The sequence below is a fragment of the Chrysoperla carnea genome, chromosome 2, assembly GCF_905475395.1.
Source record: "Chrysoperla carnea chromosome 2, inChrCarn1.1, whole genome shotgun sequence".
NCBI classification, from domain to species: Eukaryota; Metazoa; Arthropoda; class Insecta; order Neuroptera; family Chrysopidae; genus Chrysoperla; species Chrysoperla carnea.
This window is the reverse complement of record NC_058338.1, coordinates 18,068,099-18,094,054: the sequence shown is the minus strand read 5'-3', so window position 1 is coordinate 18,094,054 and position 25,956 is coordinate 18,068,099. Positions and strand designations below refer to the sequence as shown.

General features: G+C 27.6%; 1 protein-coding gene across 1 annotated transcript; it reads right to left on the bottom strand.

The window, feature by feature from the left end:
- Positions 1–6,045: 6,045 nt before the first annotated feature.
- On the bottom strand, positions 6,046–17,565 carry LOC123292454 (glucose dehydrogenase [FAD, quinone]-like). Its single transcript, XM_044873122.1, has 4 exons — positions 17,516–17,565; positions 8,528–9,450; positions 7,102–8,017; positions 6,046–6,484 (listed from the first exon to the last, which is right to left on the bottom strand). Exons 2-4 carry the CDS (start codon positions 9,421–9,423, stop codon positions 6,098–6,100), a joined length of 2,199 nt encoding a protein of 732 aa, XP_044729057.1. The 5' UTR covers positions 9,424–9,450; positions 17,516–17,565; the 3' UTR covers positions 6,046–6,097.
- Positions 17,566–25,956: the final 8,391 nt, after the last annotated feature.

Below are 25,956 nucleotides of genomic sequence, written 5' to 3'. Positions count from 1 at the left end.
GTTTCATTTCGTATGATCTCGTCCTATTCCATATCTATTTTCGTATTTTTTTTCTTCCTTTCTTTGTATATTTTTATATTTTTATTTTTAAAATATATTTCTATTCTATTTCATATATATATATATATATATATATATATATATATATATATATATATATATATATATATATGTATATATATATATATATATATATATATATATATATATATATATATATAATATATAATATAACATACCTATATAATGAATTACAGAACTATTCCAGTGGTTATTGATATGAAATAAATAAATATTAAAAAAATTATAAACTGACACAGACACGAGGAAAGTACAGTACAAAAAAAAATGAATAATGACAGTCCCAGTCACAGTTCCAGTCATTGTCACAGTCCATTACCATAAATATAAATAAAAAAAATTATAAATTAATTTAAAATAAAAACATCACATTATAAAATTGTTACAATTTTAATAATTATTACTGAAATGTTACTAAATAAAAAAAAATTAATAAAGAAAAAATAAAAATAAAAAAGTGATATTTTAGTGAATGTGTTATTTGTTAAAATAAAAAAAAAAAATTAATAATAATAAATCATATCAAGAATAAAATAAATAAATAAATGTTATTGTTATGGCTACTTATAAATATAAATTAAATAATATTTTAATAAATAATAATAATAATATTAATGTGATATTTATAATAATATTATTTATAAATTATGTTCATTGTCAAACGATAAATAAATCAAATTATTTAAATTTAAATAAACATAATAATAATAATAATAAAATGTTAATTAATACAACACAATTACCATCAATATCATCAATAACAACAATTCCAACAACATTAACATCAACAACAAGAACAACAACAAGAATTAATAATAAAAGATTAAAAACCATATCATCACCTGCAATAACATTAACACCAACATCATTAACATTAACAACAACAACAACAAAAATACATACATTAACAACAACACCAACCATACAAACAACAAAATCAACACCACAACAACATATAAACAATATAATAAGAACAAGAACAAGAATTAAACAATATAATAAACATGATGTAAATTATATAATAAATAATAAACATGAACATGAGCGTAAACATGAACATGAACATGAGCATGAACATGAACATAATCATAATATAATGAATGATGATGTAAATATAATATTAAATAATAATAATAATAATAAGAATCATAATGTTAATTTTAATGGTGATAGTGTTGTTATTACAAATAGTGATATTGGTACAAGTAGTAGTACTGATTACAATAAACATTTATTATTACAACAACAACAATATCATGTAAATAATAACAAACAACATGAACATGAACAACAACAACATCATCATTTAAATAAACATTTATCAACATCATCATCAAGTGATGATCATACATACACATCATCAAATATTAATAATAATTATAATAATAATAATTATCATTTTAATAATAATAATAATAATAATTTAATATCATCTTCATCTTCATCATCATCCTCATTATCATCATCATTGTATTCATCAATGTCTTCCATTAATTATAATAAACAACAACAACAACAACAACAACAACAGCAGCAGCAACATAAACATAGTAGTAATAATTCATCAAAAAAAGGTATGTAATTTTTTGTATTATTTATAGGTTAATTGAACTAATTAATTTTTGTTTGTATTAAAAAGATTTTAATATAAAATAGTTTCAAATTTAATATCAATGGAGTTTAACAAATTTCGTTAATTTATCAATGATTTATCTATATATATAAAAATTCACGCTGACTGATCGATCAACGCACAGCTGAAACCGCTGGGTCTAGAAGCCTAATATTTTGTACACACGTTCCTTGAATAACGTAAGTGAGCACTAAGAAGGGATTTTTGGAAATTCATCCCCTAAGGGATTAAAAAGGGGATGTGAATTTCGTATATGGAAAACCTATGTTAATAATTTTATAGATAAATATAGATTAATGGTAGCATGTTTGTAATGTCACCAAGGTTTTGTTAACTTTCTGTGGTTTATAATATTTACAGAGAATTTTTAATTATTCTGCTATCTTCTCACAAGTAATATGTTGGGGAAACGTCTTATTATACCTACGCGAAATATTTTATATTCACATACTATATATTTACTAAACATATACTCTAGTCGACAAGTTGAAAAGGATGAAAAATAGAGGGACTACTCTTAAGAATATGCCAGAAGCACATCAAAAATTGCAAAAGTTATAAACAACTGCAATAAAAATTGATTTTTGTTTACGAAGATCGTCAATATCTTGTGACTTACTAGCTTGAAATCTTGATGAGTATAGAGATAAGGGGCGTAAAAATACGTGTGATTGCTCGTTTGTTTCGGAATGATGTCGAGAAAAAGGTTTTGGAAGCGTTTTTTAGTACATAAAAAATTGCAAACAATTAAACAATTAAAAATGACAAAAAGGTATACACTTTTTCGCCAATATTTCATAAACTATTAAAATTTATGGAATTTAAAAAATAATTTCTTAAAGAGGTGAAAATTTCCAATAAAAAACTCTCATACATTAGTGATTGATTGTATGTCATATTGTAACGGAATTTTTGAACATGATTTTAATCCCTTTCAAAACGTCGGATTAACTCGAAATTCGATATACTTATCAAGGACCGATGGCAATACAATAGGTAATACAAGTTTATTTGATTATCCTGACCCAGGATTTTCAAGATTAACGATTTCCATATCTGATATATACATTTATTTGCGCTCCCACCATATTTATACTGAATTACTACATAGTATAAAACAAAGTCGCTTTCTCTGTCCCTATGTCCCTATGTCCCTTTGTATGCTTAAATCTTTGAAACTACTCAACGGATTTTGATGCGTTTTTTTTAATAGATAGAGTGATTCAAGAGGAAGGTTTATATGTATAATAACATCCATTAAATAGTGGAGAAGTACTGCTATTTTTGAGGTTTCTAATGTGATGTCGTAAATAATTAAATAAGTAAATAAGTAAAAATGTAGTGTATGAATTTAAATATTCAAAAGATAGCAGGAAATCTTCATGGTATAGGGAAAGGGGGATTGTTTTACTCCAAATTTAACGCGTGCGGGCCACGGGCAGTAATGAATAAATCAAAACTACTGGATCGATTTTAATCACATAGGCTATATATTTTATAACCGTGTGAAGCCAGAGCGGGCTGCTATGTTTTTATATACAACGTTCACAGTTTTTCTGTAGTGTATTTAGTATCAGCATTGCACCCGTGCGAAGCCGGGGCGGGTCGCTAGTATGTGATAAATAAATAATAGTATCAAAAACTAAAAAGCACAACTTAGCAAAAGCAGAAGGAGAAATACCATAAAGTATTCAAAAACGATCACATTCTAAAATAGAACGATGATAATTTAATCTCATATTCTTTATTTGATGACGATAATTTTTATTTCGATTTTCAGTTCAGAAATTAATAATTTTTGTTAATATTTGAATGAATTATTACTCTATAATATTTATGTACCTAGATATATTATGTAAAATAATTATTTGATTATTACATATATTTAAATTTGAATATATTATAATTATTAAATATAATATTTAAATTATATAAAATATTATGTGTGTGTTGTGTGTTTTTGTTTGTACTTTTAATTATTCATTAAAATTAATTAATAAAGTTAATGTTAGTTAATACTAATATCAAATATTAAATATAGGTAACTATAATAACTTTTATAAAATATGCTTACTTTTATTATAAATAATCAGTTTATATAAATAAATTATTTTTATTTTCAATTAAATTTATTGATTTTATTATATAGGGTAAGATGTTGTATCAAAGATATAATGTAACTACCTTTATTCATTTTCTAGTTTCCTGACAGACATTGCTGTAAATAGTAATTATATCAAGAAGAAGGTGATTATATGGCAAACAATGTAGAGATTGATTATCCATGTGCATTTGTTTTCAAGTAAAGCAGAATTAATATTTTCTAATGTTTCAAAGTACAAAACTTGAGTACAAAACTTTTAGTTTAACTATTTATTTATTTACAAGCTGAACTTTGTGTTTTGTGGTGTATGTGATGTTTAATTCACCCCGAGTTTTAAAAAATACTAGTTGAACTTGTTACTAAGAACTAGAATACCTGTAAGAGAACCTTTTAAACTTTGCGCCACGGTTCACACATCGTGTACCATGAGTCAGTTTAATATTTTAATTATCGAAAAAATTCATAGTGTTAAGGGTGCAATAGTGCCATAAACAAAGTCAATTTCAATTGTGATATTCTTAAAAATGGCTTTAAAAAAATATAAATGTTAATTTTTAACCCTGGCACTATACTTTACCCCATTATGATAATATAATCATCAAATGTTTGAATTTACTAATTTACTTAATCAATACAATTTGTTTATCCTAAATATTTATTTTAGAAATACAAAACAGAGTAAATTAGGTTCAAAAATGTATTAAATTGTATTATTTGTAAACATATCAATGATATATAATATATACAGAATTCATATAATGCCATTTAACATTTATATATATAAGAATTCAAGCTGACTGATCGATCAAAGCAGTCAAGCAAGTTAGAAACATAGAACTTGATGTATGAGTTCATGGTTTGAGACAAAAGTTTATTTTACTTTCTTCATAAAAATTCATTCTTTAAGAGGATCAAATTGGAGATGTGAAATATGAAAGTTTATATGAAATATGAAATTTAATAAGTTACAATGCAGAGTTCCTGAGATATCGTAATGTTCGGTTCGATTTTAGCCCGTATCTCCAAAACTGTTCAACCATTCATCAAACGCCGATTTTTGTACTTTTTAGGTAAAAATTTTATCAAAATTGGAGATACAAAATTTTTTTCGATATTTTGCAATTTTTTTAAGGGATACCCCTTTGAAAAAAATCGAAAAAAACGCAAAAAAAAAATTTTGTTTTGGAATTTGATGAAACTCAGTAGATGGGGTAATTTTGATCCAAAAAGTATAAAAATCAGGTTAATTTAATGATTGGATGCAGAGTTTCGGAGATATCGCAATATTTGGATCGATTTTAGCCCGTATCTCAAAAACTATTCGACCAGTCAACAAATGCACCCTATTTTTGTACTTTTTGGGTCAAAATTACCTTATATACTGAGTTTTATCGAAGTTGGAGATAACAAAAATTTTTTGATTTTTTGCAATTTTTTTAAGGGGTACCCCTTTGAAAAAATCGAGAAAAACGCAAAAAAAAATTTTTGTTTTGGAATTTGATGAAACTGGGTGGATGGGGTAATTTTGGCCCAAAAATTATAAAAATCAGGTTAATTTAATGATTGGATGCAGAGTTTCTGAGATATCGCAATATTTGGATCAATTTTAGTGCGTATCTCAAAAACTATTAGACAAATCGTCAAATGCACCCGATTTTTGTACTTTTTGGGTCAAAATTACCTTATATACTGAGTTTTATCGAAATTGGAGATACAAAAATTTTTTCTATATTTTGCAATTTTTTTAAGGGGTACGTACCCCTTTGAAAAAATCGAGAAAAACGCAAAAAAAAATTTTGTTTTGGAATTTGATGAAACTCAAAAACAGTATAATTGATGTAATTGATCCGAAAAGTATAAAAATCAGGTTAATGTAATGATTGGACCTTTAGAAAGTTACAATGTCAGCGAGTATCATGAGCAAAACTTCATTTTCAAAAAAATTAAAATCCATAAAATTGTGAACAAAAGGGTGAATAAGTGAAAGCTATAACGTGATAGTCGAAAGGAGAAATTTTCCAGCAAAGTGGGTGGGTATCTGCTAGTAACAAATAAAAGTGTCGCATTTTTATTTTTCTGTGTATATGCTTTGATTATAATCCTACAAACAAAAGGAAGTGAAATTAACGGCTTAACGCCTACGTTAAATATATTTATATGTAGGCGAAGACTATTGGTTTATTAATAATAAATAACACACTTATATTCCATTGAAAATTAAATATATTTTTGTAATTAATAAATTATTTCAATAAATTAGATCATTTATACCCTAAAATTTACCAATGTTTATGAGGACCCGGGGGTCCGTGTGATCCATGTGGACCGTGTGGACCATGTGAACTCCATGATGGTAATCCAGATGAACTCCATGATGGTGATCCAGGATAATTATGACGATTCCATTGAGGACTATTCCATGATGGATTATTCCATGGATAGAAACCAGTATGTTTTTGTTGCATCCACATACCTAACCAATATTCTTTAATAAAATCAGCACCTTTTTCACCAATCATAAATATTGGTCCTTGTGTATTACTCGATGGTAAATATGGCATCACACTTCCGTCAATAACACGTACATTCTTTAAACCATGTACTAATAATTTCGGTGATACAACACTCATCTCATCCTTCTCGGATCCCATTTTACATGTTCCAACCTGTTAAAATATTAAACCTGTTAAAACAATTTCTCCAGATATTTTTCTTTAGGATATAGTACTAATTACAAATTTTACAAAAAAATTCGAAAGTCGTAAAATTTATCGAAAAAAGTACGGTGACACAAAATAAAGCTCTAAACAAATAAGCTCAGGAGTTTGTCTGAAAAACTATCTATATTTTCAACTTAACCCTTCAAGAACGTTGAATGCTTTCGCCCAACCTTTCTCTCTCACTAAATTTTTTTTCTAACATCACGGAATTTGAGTCATTTGTGAAATTTCTAAAAGAAGAGAAATTACTAATTTTTAAAAGGTGCATATCTTTACGAAAGTTTGATAAACACCAAGATTTTGAAAGATAACTACAATTTAGACCTTTTTATAAAACTTGATGAACTTTGTTTGCTCATAAAAGGTATCAGAATCGAAATTGGTTACTTTTCCCCACTTGTTAATGGTGCGCCGATAAAAAAACAGATAACTGGTAGCAAGACTATTAAACAAAAAATAAAAGGCGATCTTTGAGAAAAGTCACTAAAAATTTAAATCAAAGTAATTTCGATGAGAAAAATTGATGTAGGCTTTGGGAAGGATTCGAATGCGAATGTACCAACCTGGTGATTTTCTGGACCAGTATTATGACGAATTGCACATTCCCAATATTCATCACTGAATTTAGTTAAACTTTCACAATTTGCAGGCATTGTAGGTTCAATAAAGTAAATTTGATATTTATCTTGTAGTATTTGTGCTTTTGTGAAATTATTCAAAACCAAATTAATACCGTCAATGATTACTTTAACATCATCGATTTCCGATAAATATTTTGGTTGCATTGCTGGTGGTTTTGTTAAATAATCTTTGTCTGAAGCTAATTTTAAGTATCCTTTAGATTTTGGATGTAAATTAACAACACTGATTGAAAAGAATTCAGTTTGTTTTGGTTTCGATTCTTGTCCTTCACATTCGTGTTCAACTTCAATTGCACCATCACCACAACTTGCATAAAATCCACCAAAGAATAACTGTAAATCTGGATAACTTGCATTTGTATATTTTGATGGGAATATTCCAGTTAATTGTGCCATTCCACTGCCAGATAATGGTCCATTTCGTTCAAATAAATATTCCATTACTGAAGCATAATTAATATGATTGGTTTTTGTTAAATTCTTTAACAAGAAACTTAAACCATATGCAACATGATTTAACAAATTTTGACCAACGCCTGGTAAATCATGAATTGGTTTGATTCCTGCCTCTTCTAAATCTTTTTTCGGTCCAACTCCACTTGCCAATAATAGTTTTGGTGAATTTAATGTGCCACTTGATAAAATAATTTCTTTTTCAACATTTTTAATTTCATACACTTTGTCGTTGTTATTAATTTGATATTGTAAACCATAAGCAGCTTTTGTTTTTTCGTTGATTAATAATTTTAAAACGGTTGTATTCAAAAGGATGTCTAGATTTGGTTTCTTGTAATGTGGTCGTAGATAAGCTTTAGCTGATGACAGTCGTGTTCCATTTCTATAAATAAACATTTTATTTATAAGTATCTTATTTTAGGTTGAAAATAAGGACAATGTTGAATAAGTTATATTATCCGAAATAAAATTTCGCCCATTAAATTTCATAATATGGAGTCTATGTGCCTGGAAAGGAAATTTCGCTTGAATCCTAAGTAGAGATTAACAGAAATCAATTTTTAATTTACTTTAATTTTCTAGATTCTAGGCAGACACATTCGAGGCGCCCCATCTAGCTATTTAGCCCCTCCGGGCAAGAAATAATAATTGCCGCCCTTTACGCTCATATCGTATACAGTCCCGACTATCGAGATTACTGTATATAATATTTTAATATTTCAGATGACCCCCACCCACAGAATATTTTAATTTTAATGGCCATATCTTAAAAATTAGGCCTCAGATCGAAATTTGATAAAGAGCTTTTTCGTCTGTTTTAATAAGCTTATTTTGCAAGTCCGGAGTTCTGCAGTCAATTAAAAAACAACCTGTATATTGATTGCATACATACCTATTGTTGGTCTGGGTAATTGCAAAACCAATTAAACGTTTTGGATCATTTAAATCATCAGAAACTGGCAGACCTTGTTGTTTTGCAGCCGCTAGGATATCATGTGCAAACGGTGGTTGATATGGGAATTGTGAAACAGTCATTGGACCAGTTGTACCATGATATTTTGGATCTAAATTTAATTCTTTCATTTGTTGAGTTGATTCTAATTTCTTAAAATATGGTAATACATTGTTCCAATTCCATAAATGTCCATCTTGATCATTAATCAATTGTTCCCATAAATCATAATCATATTGATTACCACGTAAGTACATCATTCCATTAATAACACCTGTTCCACCCAGTACTTTACCACGTGGCCATGAACAACGTTTTTCTGGTTTGCCTAAGCAAGCATGTTCTTGCGGTTCAGTTTTATAATTCCAATCCATACCATGTTGCTCACCCCAAAAGCTGGCTGTCATTGATGGTATTGTCGCTCCTGGTGGTTCATCATGTCCAGCTTCAATCAATAATACATTCCAATGATGGATTTCTGCTAAACGTGCAGCAACCACATTTCCAGCTGATCCACCACCAACAATAATAAATGAATAGTTCTTTTGATTTAAATAATCATTTAATTTATCATAGTTATGATTAAATTTTTCATTTAATGATTTAACGCGTGCGCATGGATCCACAATATCACATTGTCGGCGTACGTATTTCTCTAACAATGACATAAACAATATAACCGATGGTAATAATGAACAAGTTGCACTTAAAAATGGTCCTAATTCGTTCACATCAAATGATGGACATTTTGTGAAACAATCTCCAGCATTACTTGTATGGTATTGTGGAGGATGATATTGTGGATAATGATGGTAGCTTGTGTCTAATTCATTCATCCTTGTAATTGTGTTTTTATCAATTCACTGTAAATGAAAGTAAAACTATATTTAATTCATTATATTTATATGAAAGTGTCGCTATAACTATTTTTATAATTTCATTAATTATTTATTTATCACAAGAATTCTTGCAGAGTAATAATACAGGTTGGCATAAAAGTCTTTGAATGACAGGGTGTCAACCCAAAATTCCTTAATTTGAACGGATTAAACAATCCAGACAAGTTTGTAATATATTAAATGGTAAATTAATTATTTTAATTGTTACTAATAGTAATTCCTATTAGATTCCTATTAGATTTTTTTCAAATCGACCCCAAAATGTTCTTCGAATCGTTCTGATCAAAAGCTATATAACTATAATGTATGTGTAGCTTTGATCGCCTGAAGCTCGAAAACTACTCGTTAAAAAATTTGTGATCGTGAGAGCTGTGATCAGAACGATTCGAAGAAAATTTTGGGGTTGGTTTGGGAAAGTTTCACAGAAAGCCATTTTGCTAGGTACTCTCGTTAAGACGTTAACTCTCGGAAAACTAGTCGTTAAAAAGTTTTGCAGTCGTGAGAGTATTGAGATCAGAACCTAACTAGAAGCTTCTCACGATATTTCAGAAGTCGGAATATACCAAAAAGTGATTACGAATAGAATAGGTCATAAATCTATTTCATAAAAAGTCTATTTTTTAACTGGTAAGAAAAAATTAGTAATAAATTTGTTTTGTTAAAACAAACATATAAAAAAGGAATTTCTAGGAGTTATCTATAGGCTGTTATTAGGTGCTTGGTGACTTTCAGATCACATATAATAATAATGAAAATGATGATAAATTGAAGAAATTTATGTAATTATAAAAAAAGAATATAGGTATTATGTTAAAAGTTTTCGTTGATTATATTAGCAGGCCCGGTTTCCCTTTTTGTTTGTATTTTATTTAGTAAAACGTTTGGAGAAACTTCCTTCAAATATTAAATTCATTAAAACATTTAGACAATTAATAAAGTCAATTATAATTTATTGGATTGAGTTCAATTTTGTGAATTTCTACACAGGGCTAGTAGAAATTAGTAAAACAGTCTTTTTTTTACCTAATAGCTAATCCGGTTCTGTAATTTTCGCAATGCATTAACTTATACGTGTGTGTAGAATACAAGTATTGATAATAAGAAATTTATCAATAACTAATTAGTGAGAATTAATTGCAATAATGTATTTTGCTTATCATTGTATCCGGTGAAAACTGATATAAATATATGCATAAAATATCGACTTTTGAGAGTAATTAATTTTTAAAATATACGCAAGAAGTTCCAAATAATATAAGCAGTTCGTATAAGTATTTAATAATAAGATATTATGTTAAAAAAATTTCTTAAGGAACTGGCTTAGCTTTCGAATCACTACATATTATAAAACAAAGTCGCTTTTTCTGTCCCTATGTCCCTATGTCCCTTTGTACGCTTAAATCTTTGAAACTACGCAACGGATTTTGGTGCGGTTTTTTTAATAGATAGAGTGATTCAAGAGGAAGGTTTTTATGTATAATACATCCATATTATAGTAGATTAAGGGGTTGAAATAGGGGTTGAAAGGGATATGCTTAAAAAACTAAAAAAGTTGTGCATCGATTAAGCTCAAATATTGACACGATATACAACCAGCTTCAAAGATCTATTGTTTTTATCTACTTTTAACCTTCGGAGGGTAGAAAGGTGTAGCGAGAAAGTGGGAAGGAATTATCGAATATTTACAAATATACCTAAGTGGGGTATCAAATAAAAGAGCATGACGTGTACATTACAAAACTGTTATCCAACGCAAGGAAATGAAGTGGGGATGTTGCCCAGCAAAGCGGGTAGTTCACAGCTAGTTCGGTATATTATTATAGTAATCGATATTTTTAAAAATAAAGCAGATATTAAAAATTTGTATACTTATTTTTCATCAAGTTATAACAAAATTGACAATCAAAACTGAAAATTTTTGATAAAAATGTTCAATCCTTAATCTATCCTGCTCTTATTTCCGTAAAACACTGCCTAATTATTATTTTAAGTTCAACAGCAACAGAAAAGCTCAACATCCCCGAACACGTCTCGTAACTAGTTATTTAGTTTGAAGAATATTTCCCAAAAGGTTTTGTTTAACTTCACATTCTGTATATTTATTTCGTTCAAATCTTGCAGCTGCCATTTCACCTGCCTCATACATAACGTGTACGTACATATACTATATAGACATGGCGCTGGATGGAGTTGAGTGCGCAAAATATGAGGGCTGCATTCTGTTTATTGACACATGCTTAGAAAAGTTTACAGATTAATATACCTTTTGTTGCCCGAAATGTTATTGCTCCATTTTCCGAAACACAAACCGATAAACATCTATTTAAGAATTGAAAAATCTAGAATCAAGTAACCTGTAATTACTTATATGAAAGAATGTTCAAAGATTATTTTAGAATTTTAATAAGCTTAAAAATTTAATTTTTTAGCTTTGTTTTTCAGATTTTTAAATGGCCTTTTTGAAGTTTTTTCAAAGTGTAAATGATTCAAGAAATCTAGGGTAGCTTTACTTTGTTAAAAAATTGACATTTAACTGTTTCTGTGAAGGATAATACTAAAAATGGAAAAATAATGTTTCTGGCAACATCCGGAATAGTAATCTATAAGATTTTCTGAGCATGTATCAAAAGACAGAAGGCAATCCTCATATTTAGCATACTAAACTCCTTCCAGCGCCTGCACTAATATGTATTTATTTTAAACTCTCATGGCAATATAAAATTAGCTGTGTTTCTTTTACAAAATAAGTATACACTTTTCAATTTATACACTTTAACAGTAAAATAATCCAATTCTCGCTTCTGGATACATACAAAATTTTTGGCAAAAAAAAACCGACGAAAACTGACACCAAAAGTAAAAAATTATTTTTAATTTATTGACTCCTATCAATAATTTTCTTCTGAGCAATTACACTGTGAATTCAGCGCTAACCATATCCTTAGGTAAAAATCGATTATTTGGTATTGAATTCAAAACGTAATTGGTCACAAGGAAATTATTGATTGGCTGGAGTTGGTACTTTAAAAATTTTTTAAAACTTTTTTGTACATTTTTCGTTGGTTTTTCAAAATTGGTCCACATTTGGCTGAGAAATCGGTGAATATACATAAGAATCGGTTCACAAATGAAAATTCGATGGGCTTTTCCAATTTTAAGGGTAAACATTACAATCATTGAAAATTTTCTATTCTTTTATGGCTCAAATTTTTCTACTGAAAAATAAATTGTATCCTATTTTCAATAGAAAAAAGAATTTCAATTTGGTTGAAACTTGATTAGTGGCTTCCTAAGGTATTGTCTGTTACATTCCGAAGTATGGTATAAGTTTTTGTTCATCTAAGCTAAATGTTTTCCGAAACATTCGTGAGGAAATAATATTTTCTGCATTTTGGAAAAGGTTTTATTTCCGAACAAAACTCTACATTTTAACCCAAAGTTAGATTTTTATAAAATCAATAAATTTGCCGCAATTTTCGAGTCACGAATCCGAAAAAGGAAAACTTTAAGTTTTTTTGCTGGATAAAATTTTGATGGGTCAAGTAGGGTGTCCGAAAGTCCGTCTTTTCCACTACTTAAGGGACGTGATTGGGATTAAAAAAAAAGAGAAAAAAATGGTAATTTTCTTGCACTTGTCTTTCTTAATTAATTCCGGATCTACATTTTTACATCTTTCTTCTTCTTTAGTACGTAATCACATTCCGAAGTGGAGTAAGCGAATTTTCGGCACACTTTGTAGATAATCGATTGAACAGTCAAACAATTTAAATAATTTTTAATATGTTTTTGTTTTTGAAGTTAAAGTTCACGAGGCAAAATGAAGGGTCACATGTTATTAAACAATAAAAAACCAAATAAAAAGTAATTTAATGCGAGCAAAGCCGCAGGGCACGGCTTGTATGTTATATTTTACAATTTTTGCAATGTATATAATTATATTGGTAGAAGAGATACACGAAAAACAAGTTTAATTTGAATGTTTATGGTGATATTTGTAATGTGGTCCAATGATTATTGAGTTGATTTGGTTAATCATCAATTCAATGTATTATTATATGTTAATGTTAGTTAGTAATGTAGGTATGTAGCTGTGTAAAAATGTACTTATATGTACGAATAAGTTGACCTCAGTTAACCTATATTCAAAAATTTTATATACATTTTGCATATTATATATTATTTTATTGATTTCATTCAAGTAATTTTTAACAATCTTTTGACCTCTATATTTTAGGAAGTTGCTAAAAATATATTCTATAATGTTGCATTTATTACATAACTAGGGGTTATCTGCCCTACACCTCCTTGGCTTTCACTTATATCCCCTTTTATTGACAATTTCATGGGTTTCGATTTTTTGATACGGAACCTTAATTTATCTGAACATAAAATACAGCTCATTATAGTTGCTGATAATGTGGCATTTTCCTTTTCACTTAGGAGTTAAAATTATCAAAAATTCGTTCTTTGTGAGCGTCTCCATCACGAATTGAGTCAATCGGATGTACTGTTTTAGAGATCTCATGTTGAGTTAGTCAGTGAGTCGGATATGGCATAAAACATTATTTTTTAAATTCCTTGGAAAGTGGCGCATATGCGATTTTTTTTTATTCTAAGCACGGGTCTGCAAAAAACTTTTTACCAAAGGTGCTGAATCTAAAAATAATAAATATCTATTTCTACCTATCATGTTAGATTTGCAGGTTTCCCCCTGAATGAATTCTTAGAATTTTCTGAGATTTGCAAGAAAATCTGAAGTGGTAGAAGTCTTATAATGTGCTATACAGTTTCAATGTAGTTAAAAAATGCCGGTGCAGTTTTTTAGATCTGTGATAACTTAATTTAAAAAACTCACTTTTCTCTTTGTTAGTCAATTCTTACGAGAAAAATGTCTTGTAAAATTACGAATATTTCGAATTACGAAGATAAGTTGTGATTCAATTATTTTGAACACTAACAATTTTAAATCTGTTGAACAATGTTTAAATAGCTATCAATCATTTTCTCACATATGTTATACAGAGTGTTAAGGGAATCATTTTCCACATTTTAAATATTAATAGTACCTAAAATTTCAGCATTAGAAAAAGACCAAAAGAAGTTTTCTCAGGAGTATTTAAACAACTAACCATGTAAGAAGCTCAAAATTATGGTCTACTGGAGTTAAAAAATAACTATTTGTACCACCAGGAAAATTTCGATATTAATTTATTATTAATATACAATTTATATTAGTAACTTGCTTTGGTGTTTGTTGCTGTTTTTATATATTAATGTTAAAATCGTGGGTTAGGTCCTCTTCACGCATTAACAAGGTCGAAAATCTTATTTAAACACAAAGAGTATAAAATAAGCTTTGAAATTATCCCAATTTGAAAGTTTATATACTTGTATAAAAAACAAATTTTCGAAGAATGATTTCATTGTCATCCGGTAAATTTAATAATTATTCATAATAACAAATTATGTTTAATTATTTGTTTACCAATTGTTATTTATAATTATATTAAATACCTTTTGTTAATTGTTGTTAACAATATATAATTTGGTGTTTATCTATAACGACATGAGATCTGTTGAAAATTAGTGCAAATCATTTGAAACAATATACATCTATTTCCTAAAGTTATAATTTTATTAAGTTTAAATAGTAAATACATGTATTTGCTGGTATAGGAAATACATTTTTATTTGCTTCTATGAAAGATACGATAGCTTATGAATTCAAATATTTGAATCTGTTGGGTTTTACCCAAAAAATATGTGGTTAATTTAATTTTTTTATTTAAATTTTTAATTTAACATAATATCAAAGTCAAATTTAATGCTATTTACAATTTATTTTGTAAAAATAAAGACAAATATATCATAAATATAACGGTTTGATTTTTTTTTAAATTTTAATAAATGGTGTGTACGTTTAGTCGATAATAATTATACAGCGTGTCCTGAAAAGGTCTTTACAACACTTTACGACATACAGCCCAGCTCGATATAAGTCAATTTAGCTCAACTTGTCCTAATAAAACTTGCCCTGTTTTGGGACTATACGCTTTTAAAATTGCTATTTTGAAATAGCTTTTCTTCCATAACTTTAGAATGGATAATTTGTTGGAACGGATTTTTCATTCGAAACAGCTGATATCAACCTTACACTTAATATCAATTTTTGGTAGCTAACCCCACCCCCCCCAAATTTTTACGCCCACTAAATGAAGTTAATTGTATACTACAAAAAAATGCTTTTCATAAACATAAATTACTCTCATGGTTTACTCAAAAATTGTAATTACAATCTTTGGTAGCAGCAATTTTGAGACAAAAACTATGTTTCGAAAAATTATTTACGTTTAAATCAGGTATTTTTAAGATAAAAATAAGGATAAAGCAACAGTAATTATTGATATCGATACGCTATCTTTTTGATTTTTGTGTGAGCGATTTTTTTGCATTATGAAAACTCGCATTAGAAATGCTTACCATTCACACGCATACAAAGTTTTATATGACGATTAAAATTATATCGAAATCCATCTATCAATTTTGTAGATATTTGAATTGAGCAAAACTATCGGATAAAAAATAACATGATTGCAGCACAATTTGTAACTACACGTTTTCTTATTAGGAATAGAAACAATAACAATCTTTTTAGAAACAATTTTTTTAGGTAGATTTTATTCAAATTTTTTCCACTTTATATTCATTTAAATTTTAAAGGTCAATAATAAAAAATATTGTAATTTTTGAATCATTTCATGTGGTTTTTAAATAAGAAACAAAGAGTATATTAATAATTTTGTGATGTGTTTGCACTTAATGAAGTTGTTACTTACAAAATAGTATATTTAAAAAAGAGTAGTAGTAGTACATTGTAACAAAAAGTCGAAACAATAATTACTTTTAAAACTTTTTCTAACTAACATTTCTAACTTTTTATTATTTATGAACCTATTATTATCAACAACAAAAAATTATATTTTGTGTAAAGAACAATTTTATTTCAAGAAGCACAGTTTGTTTAATCACATAAAAAAATAGTTTGATAGTCTCTTAATTATTAGAAATAAGGTTTATTGGACTCACACATTGTTTTTAAATCACAATAATTAATCAAATATCACTCTGTAAGTTGAATGAGATCTAAATTTTTTCGCCTTTTTTTGTTGTTGTATATTAGAATGTCTTCAATAAATACGGCAGAATACTTTTTATAATATTTTCCTTTAGGTAATTTAAGACAATTTACGGGAGTTTATCAAAATTACTTTTTCGAAAACTATATTTCAGATTTTAATCAAAACTCAAAAAAATTATTTACATTTATTGTTGATTTCACAAATTCAATTAGCCATATCTATTCTCTGTTTTAATAATGCGAATGAATTATTATTAACTTGTTAATAATAATCCCCCTCTCAAATTTACCACATTGCTCCTGCCGGGTAGGTTTGGTTTGAAATAAGAATCAATAGTGCCACTTTTTGAACCTGCCCATAAATTTTCGAACTTTTATCTTTTCAAGTTTGGAGGAAAATGAATATTAAAGTTTTTCTCCAAATTGCTCTATTGAGAAAAAAATGATGTATATAAAAAGTTTGTATTGAAATTTTTCTATCTCTTAACAGTTAAAAATCGCGATTACGAACTCAACATCACTTTTACGTTCTGAACACATAAAAACATAAAAATTTCAGCTCGATATTTCGTTTTTGAGTTTTCGTGCTGAAGGACAGTTAGGCAGACGGGTGAAATACTAGAAATGAACTACTTAGGTTATTTTAAAAAAACATCTATACTAAAAGTTTGTTTATAGCATCAATATTATTTCTAAGCGTTACAATTATGGAACTAAACTTAATATACTCTTGATTTATTACACAAATGGAGTGCTTAAAAATATGTATCGGAAAAAATGAAAATAAAATAAATAAATAATAATTCAAGATTAAAACCTTGATTTTTCATGTTAATTTAAGCATAAATTAAAAAAAAAAAATTATAAAAAATATTGCACTTTAACACATACCTTTCTAATAAAATCGAACATTAACTAAATTAATTAATTATAAAAAATTAATTAATTAAATTAATATTGTTGTGATTGATATTTATAAATAAAGTTGTTGATTCAAACACAATAATATTTAACAAACTAAAATGCTTCTTTTTATTTGTATACACTTATATATATATTAATACACCTCTATATTATATGATACTCTTAATAATATGATATCTACATGATTATTATCTGTGATTCATTGAAGTATTGAGGTACCTAGGGACTACCTGTGGTGTAAAAATTTGTGTACTAAAAAATTATACTAACATTACGTACAAATAAATGATATAAAACACTGCAAATGATTACACTCCAACTTGTATTCCCATTTTTATCATTAAAAATCAATTTTTCGATTAAAATTTCGGACTTTGTAGATTTTTTCGGTTCGATTTCGGCCGAATTTTTATTTTAAAGCATGTACATTCCAAAAAATACACAAATAAACCTTTTATTCGATTTTTTCTCTTAAAAAAAGTTGAATGCAAAAAAATGTTTTTCTTAATGTACGAGGACGGATACTTTTGGAAAAAATTTTGAGCAGAACATGCAAAGAATTTCATAGATACACTTTGGACCCCTTGTGGGGCCCATTTCGAGGGCCCAGTGGCTAACTGCTCCTTTGCCACCCCTTAAATCTGCTACTGTCAGTATCAGTGTGAAGGCCATACTGGTTTGACCATTGAGGGAATAATAAAATTAGAAATTATAGTTATGCGGACGAGTCAATGCGCTATGGGCGTCAGGCTTATACTGGATGGCGGTATCCACAATACTTCTGATAGATAGCCCTATTCAATACTGTAATATTATTATTACTTTTAGAAATATCATAAAGGGTTGGTATAAAGTTAAAGACTCTAGGCTAATATCTTGAAGCTACGCACCAATTTTCAACTTTGTAGCTTTTACAGTCCCGGAGAAAAACTCTGGATAGTATTTTGTGTACGGCGTACCTCACAATATTTTTCCCTAACTCGATTACAATAACTTCTACTTATCATTATTGCAGAAATGGGAACAGAAATTAAAACAAATTGATGAATACTACTGAAGTCTCATTTATATGAATTACTTTACTGTATATCTCGTGTTCATTCAAAGATTCATTTACGGGACCTTGTAAATTTTTTGCCGGTGTCAATTTAATATATTTCAAATTCTGGCATGTTTATTTTTGTCTAAATTTGAATGCATTACTTTATATTTGTTTCAACCGGTACCTTTTTTGAAAATCTCTCACAGAATAATTTATGATAAGGGAAAATGAAACATAAATTATCCCAATGTTTTTGAAAAAATGAGAAGAAGGTTGAAAATTAACATTCTGAGTTGCGCGTGCATTACTGTTGAAAATTAATGATTAGGAAATAACAAATATTCTTTTGTATTATTTTCATTCGTTTCTCAGAATTCAAAGAAAGTGTTTTATAATGAACAAAGTGGGGTTTTTTGGATTGATACTTCTTGAATCTTGTTTAAAATGAAAATTTATGATGAATGTTATTTATGACGTCTAAAATGTGTTAAAAGGCGTTGTAATACTAAATTAGCAATTTTTCTCTTTCAAGTTTTAAAAGTTTACTATTTAAATGGATCGATTAATTCCATCAAGGTCTTACAGAATGTCATCGTACATTGCGATCTTGTAATCGCATGAAATCTTTAATTGTGATCTCGGTTTAAACGCTCGGTTTTTTTTTGTAAAATTTTCAGTCGAAAGCTTGACAGATTGAAAATTAGCATTCTACAAGCTTCGGATAAATAATTACTAACCACTCGAATCAGTACTGATCTATTACATATAATTTTAAAGTCCTCATTAAATCAATATTCAATGATAAATATTTAATTGTTTCGATTATCGTCGTGTTGATACCAAATCGGCTGGTTTAATTAAGTTAATGGTTCTTAGGTTAGATAAAACTTGAATAATGGGCATCTATGAATGATAACAATCTAGAATCATCTAATATATGTAGTATTTCTCAGCGGTTCTAGGAAGATTTTTTTATTCGAATGGGTGTACCCGGGAAAATACCTTTTCTAAATTTACCCTTTATTGTAAAAACTACAAACAACATTTTTGTATAGGAAATGATAAGTTCTCAATTGAAAAGGTTTAGGTTTTGTTGAAGAAAAAATTTATGAGAATTTTATAAATTTTGCCAATAAAATTTTGCTATGAACATCTGGTTTTTTGAAGAATACGCTTTTATTAGCTTGGCTTATAAGTAAGAATGTACTGAAGTTGTTCCCTTCAGCAATATGAAATAAATTATCTACTTGATGTCAAAAATAATTCCTAAAACGATACGAAATCGATACTTCAAAGGTGGAGATGACATACACTTGATTACGCTATAAAAATTGGTTGTACTAGCTTGTGGGCTAAAAAGTTCAAAATAATTTTTATGATAATATAATATTTAATGTTAAAAAAAGTGAAGTGATCGATATTTAAAATAAAAATTAATTTCATCTTATTCTGAATATGAATTATAGAATTTAATTTCCACACAATTATTAAATACTATTATACCTATGTGTGTTTTATTAAATTTACAAATTACGTTCATTATAGTTTATAATATATTTAATACAATAATGTAATATTATTATATTATATAATTTATTTATTATTATATTTGTTGCTGTGCATTATAAATTCAATCAAATCAATATTAAATAGATTTATTATAATTAATTAATAGACTAGTATTTATTTATTTTATAAATATATAACAATTATATTAGCTCACAATATTGATATAATAGTACACACAAATAGACCATAAGCCCATGTCTACAAAACTTACTGATTACTGCTGATAGCATCATCGTTGAGACTTTGTATATGCATTCTTTATGTTCTATTGCACAACTTTTTACACAAGAAAATTCTCGGGGATCGGGAATTTTTATTAAATTTTCTTTCTAAACTTTGAAGAGATGAAAATCCGTACTTTGTTAGTTTAACTACTATATTAAATCTAGGTGAAAATGATTGTTCTATTAATTATTCTATGGTCTTCCTGTTAGAATAAGTTTTTCTATAAGAAAAACACGGATCTTCGCCAATTTGCAGGTCAAAAGAAGAATGAGAATGCTTCTCCATCGATAATTTTTTGTTGGTCCTAAATAAAATATACAGGGTGATTGAAAAAATTGGATTGGAAATCTGTGTAATCAAGTTTCAATGATGATATAATTCGAAAGCTTTTTAAGCGTGAGCTTATCGTCTAATAGTTATTGTGTACAGTAATAGTGCTAGTTAGATCTCGTACATATCGTAGGTACATACACATTTATTAATTATTATATAATTATTATCTACTTATTTATCAATAGTATTGTTTTTGTATGACGTTTATTTTATGGAAAATCCATAATTATTATGATTTAATTTGGTATTTACTTCAATTATATTAGCTCTATTATATACAGAATAACTAATTGATTTATTTTATTTCTTTATTCTTTGATTGAAAATAAATTAATAATAATCGAGTGTCAAAATTTTATTTTTATTGTTTGTATTAATTATTATAATACACAGTGTCCCAACTAATATATTGGATTTAGTTATTTAAATATCTAAAACTGAATAATAAAATACATTTTTATTTTCTTAAATCCACTTTTAATTATTTTGAATAATTCTTTGCCGATCGTTTCATCTTACTTAAGACATTTATGTGAGTACGTAAGTAACATTAATAGAAAAATTTTCTAAGTTTATTGTTATACTACACCCAAAGCCCCAATTCCTATGCCTCTTTTGTGCTTTTTGCAGTATATCTTAATGTTATTATGAAACGTTAAGATTTGTTAAAAATTTCGATTTGAATTTTAAGATCAATTACAATAACTTTTTTATACTGGGACGTTAATTAAAGCAGTCTAAGTTAAAATAGGTAGTTTTTGGAATTTTATCGGAATTTAAAAGCAAAGTAGCCTTTTTTTGAACAAAATTTAATTTTTGTCTGCCGGTTTTTGAGATAATTCCTTTTAAAGACGATCGAAATTCTTGGATAAAATTGCTGGCTATTTGAATTAAAATTTACGAAATTGCTTACATTATATTATATTCATTTTCAGATTATTGGATTTTTTTTAATTTCTATTTTTACAAAAAATAATGCGACATTCTTTTATCTAGTTAAGATAGAAATCTCAAACTCAATGTCCTACTTAAATAGAGTTATAAAAATTTTATCTTTGTGCACTTAATTATCAATACCTTGATGAAATTTTTTTGAAGTGTTTTTCCAGATATTTCTTGTTATCGAAAATATGTGTATAAATTTATCTATTTAAAATATAATTATGGAAATTTTAATTATTTATAGAAAAGCTTGATTTTAAAATCTGATTAAGTTTGGCTTTTAGTATACATGCATTTTAGATTCTAGAAATATCACTTCTCTAGGATTGTATTAATTTTTCAATATGGTATATTGGTTTATTTGGTATTTGGTGTAGTATCTTCGATATGAGATGTTTGTCATACATGTGGAAAAAGCTTTATTTTTGATAAATAATATAGACTACGTTCAATTTAAAACCATAAACTTGGTTGTGGTGCTTGAATATTTAAACTGTGTTTATTCCATCTACCTTCTATGTATAATTAACGAACCACAAATAATATCAGATGGAAAGCCGCAAAGTATTTTGTTTTTAATTAAATTTATAAAAAAACAATTAAATTAATTTGGAAAATATATTCTATTTTCAGGTGATAAACTTACTCGATTTTCTCATGGCGTTTTTATGAATTTTTAATTAGGAGAAAAACCTCGTGTTATTCGGTATAATTTTAAATAAAAATCAGCATTGAAATTTTTATTTACAGTAGACCACCTTGTTTATGATAATTCTTGTTTAACCCAAAGATCAAACAAGCATGTATGTGCAAGGTACAAATCATCAACTTAATCTGCATGGGAGAGAGTACTACCAGCGATCAAAATTCACATTTCTGTGTTTTTAATTCCTACTTTTTCAAATTTAAAGTTGAAAATTGTCTCTTTTATAATAAGTATTTGTTTGCGAATTCAATTATTAAACTAATATACCTACTTAGGTGCCACTCCTTTCATCGATCGCAACATATAATACTCTCATATAATGTATAACAGTGAAAGGTTTACGATTTTCTCTTACGGACATCGTCATCTGAACATGCAGGCTCAGAATCAATGGTATTTTTAACGACTCGTAGTGAATAAGAAGATTTCCTTTTTCCACTATATCACATTTACCTATATGGATTATGCGCTTTGTGGTAGCTCTTAAAAAGGAGGAAATAATTGTAAAATTTTGTGCGTACCTTTTACCATGTGTCAGTGGCACAGCACTTTTTTATATTTCATGTAAATGGCTATGCGTGTTTTCAAATTTTACTTCCTCAATATTTAAGGTTTAAATTTGAAACAAGACGTACATAACATAATGTCGACCAATAAGCAATGATTTAGAAAAAATTTGATTTAAAACAAAAGATTCAACTGTTGAATAAAGGACGAGTTAAAGAAAAAAATTAGTATTAAACACTAAAAGATCTTTTTACTAATTACTCGACTGTGCGACGCAAAGTATTGCTAATGTGCTTATCAGTCGATATATGTTTCTTACTTTGTAACACAATAGAGATCAATCGCGTGGCCCGATTTTGATGATTCTTGCGTTAATCGGCTTGTCTACATCTTGAGAGAATCACCGAAAATATAGCAATTATAAAAATTCAATATGGCGACCACCGACGCTTGTAAAAACGCGATTGTAAAAACGAAAAAAGATGGTGATCGTGGGATCACCGTTAGGAACGAAGTTCTTCGCGAAACCTGTAAAAAATCAAAGGAAAACGTTAAATCAATATTTATATACAATTTTAACTTACTTTTTTAAAGCTGTATTATACATATAATCTGTTTTTAAAAAAATAAACAAAACATATAATTGATTGAGGTAAGAATCACTAAAATTGGCTCACGCGCTTGGTCAACAAAAGACCAGACATATATACACAAAAATACGAAAAAGTGTAAAAAAAAAAAAATAAAAACCCGACTGCGTTCAATAAATACTGAAAAGTCCAGTAGTTTACATAGTGACTTTAACAGTCGAGATCCTTTATTGGAAAGATTTGAGCATCTCAAAATTTTAATGGGTCCCGACTGTTCATCTAATATGTATTATCTTCAAATATAGACGGAGATATTAGAATGATTCCTGGTAAAATATATCCGGGGTAGTACACCTTACCGTATTATAAATGAATATTTGTTTTTTTGTAATCAAAAAATCAATAAAAACTCAAACATAATGAATATTTAATTTTTTTTTGTATTATTTATTTATTAATTTATTAAATTTAACACAGTATTTATATAGTTATATCCCAATATAATAATCATGTTTTATTCAACAATTTAATAGAATTATAGTAACTTTATTTCATTCGAATATAATATTTTATTTTATTACTGAATAAAATAAATAATAATTTTTGTATAATACGACATACATTGAGGTTTTATTTCAACAACAAATTATACGTACATTTAAATTTATTATTTATATCCGGTATCCGATATATACGTTATAGTGTCATAGTTAAAATTGCATCTATTTGAAGAATGGAAAATTTGTATATTTCGAATTACTCAAAATATTAAGAAAAAACAATAAGAGAATAATATTGTTTAGATGTTAATTTCTTATCAAAACCCTCCTTTTTAATTTAATTTTTTCCTATTTTCCGAAAACGTGTAAAGGAAAAGCACGTATCGTTTTCGAATGATGAAATTAGTATACAATAAAACTTTTAATGGTAGATTGAAGGCTAGATGATATAAAAAAATTCATTTCGTACTTTTTTTTGTCGAAATGCAAAATAAAACCATTTTTCATAGTTAACTATTAACAATGCGTTTTTCATTAAAAAAATTTGCTCAAAAATATGACGTAGAAGTAGAACTTTTTTGTTACTTCAAATGAGCGGTTTGAAGTTTTGTGGTCTTCACGTGTTTTCTTTCTTCAGATATTATAGCTACTGACACTGCACCGAAATGTTCATTTTGAAGTATAATGTAATGCTATTGGCATTAATATTGGCGTATTGGCATTTTACTTTTCGATAGATAATTTAGACCAAAATTTGTCTTGGTAACTCATTAAAAATAAGTGTTTTTTCCACGTCCAATGGATAAATGGATTGATTATTTAAAAGACTATTTTACTCTATTTTGAAAACGTTTACATTAGGTAGGTTAGGCTATTGAGGCTGCCATGGACTGAAAGTCAAGAAATAAGACTGGCTCATCTTAGTAGCTCTTGTAGTAGACGAGACGCACTAGAGACCCAGACGTTCCGCTTATTTCCTTCCTTGCTAGTGCTAAGTGATACATGCAACCTAAGTGAGGCCATGTTCAAAACGTCTACAATTGTACTTGATCATAACTGTCTTGTAGTACCAGAAGTATCTTCTACCATCCAATTACCTCATAATAGCTTTTATTAATATGAATTTGAAAACTGGAAGTCTTCCAGCCTCCACTAGTTTTCGAAATATTTTCTTCTTCTTTTTTCGTTTTTTTTCAAAAATCTTTCATAAGGCTCTCTATCTTTTATAGTTTTGGAGAAAATGGACACTAAATTTTTGTTTACGAAAAAATGATTCAAACAAAAGTTGTTAATTTTTTTATAAGAAATATTTTTTACATTTAAACTTTTGTTCTATCTCTAACTTTTTACGTCTTGAGCACGCTATAAAAATTTCAGCTGGATGTACCTTTTTGTTTTTTAGTTATCGTGTTGACGGACGGACGGACACCTATTCTTTCTTAAACATTTACCAATATTTCTAAGCGTTACAAACTTGAAACTAAAATTTATATACCTTGATGTATATTTCATATATACAGGGCATAATTATGAAGATATGGAGTAAAACATAACGGTTGTATATAAAAATACAAAAAACTTTTTTCCAAAAATTCAGGTGTTACTCTAGAAACCAAATAAGTATAACTTAAGGATGTATGAGCATGACAACAATGTTTGATTTAAAGGCTCAAAATTTGTTTATAGGTAGACTTCTACTCAAAGAATATGTGGTTAAAATTTCAGCTTAGGTATCGGTGCAAATTTTTAAGAAAAAAGTCATTGAAAATCGATATAAAATACATTGGCTCTTATGGAGGAATGTCAAAAAACGACATATTTTGGAAGTTTTTGATAATTTTCATTTGGAATGAATGAAAACAAATTTAAAAAAAAACTTTTTAATAGAAAGGAAACATATTAGCAATGAATTAGAAAAGGAAAAAACTAAGTGTCTCCGGCCATATAAGGGATGTAAGAGCAGGGTAGATTTAGGGTTGAAATTATTTTTATCT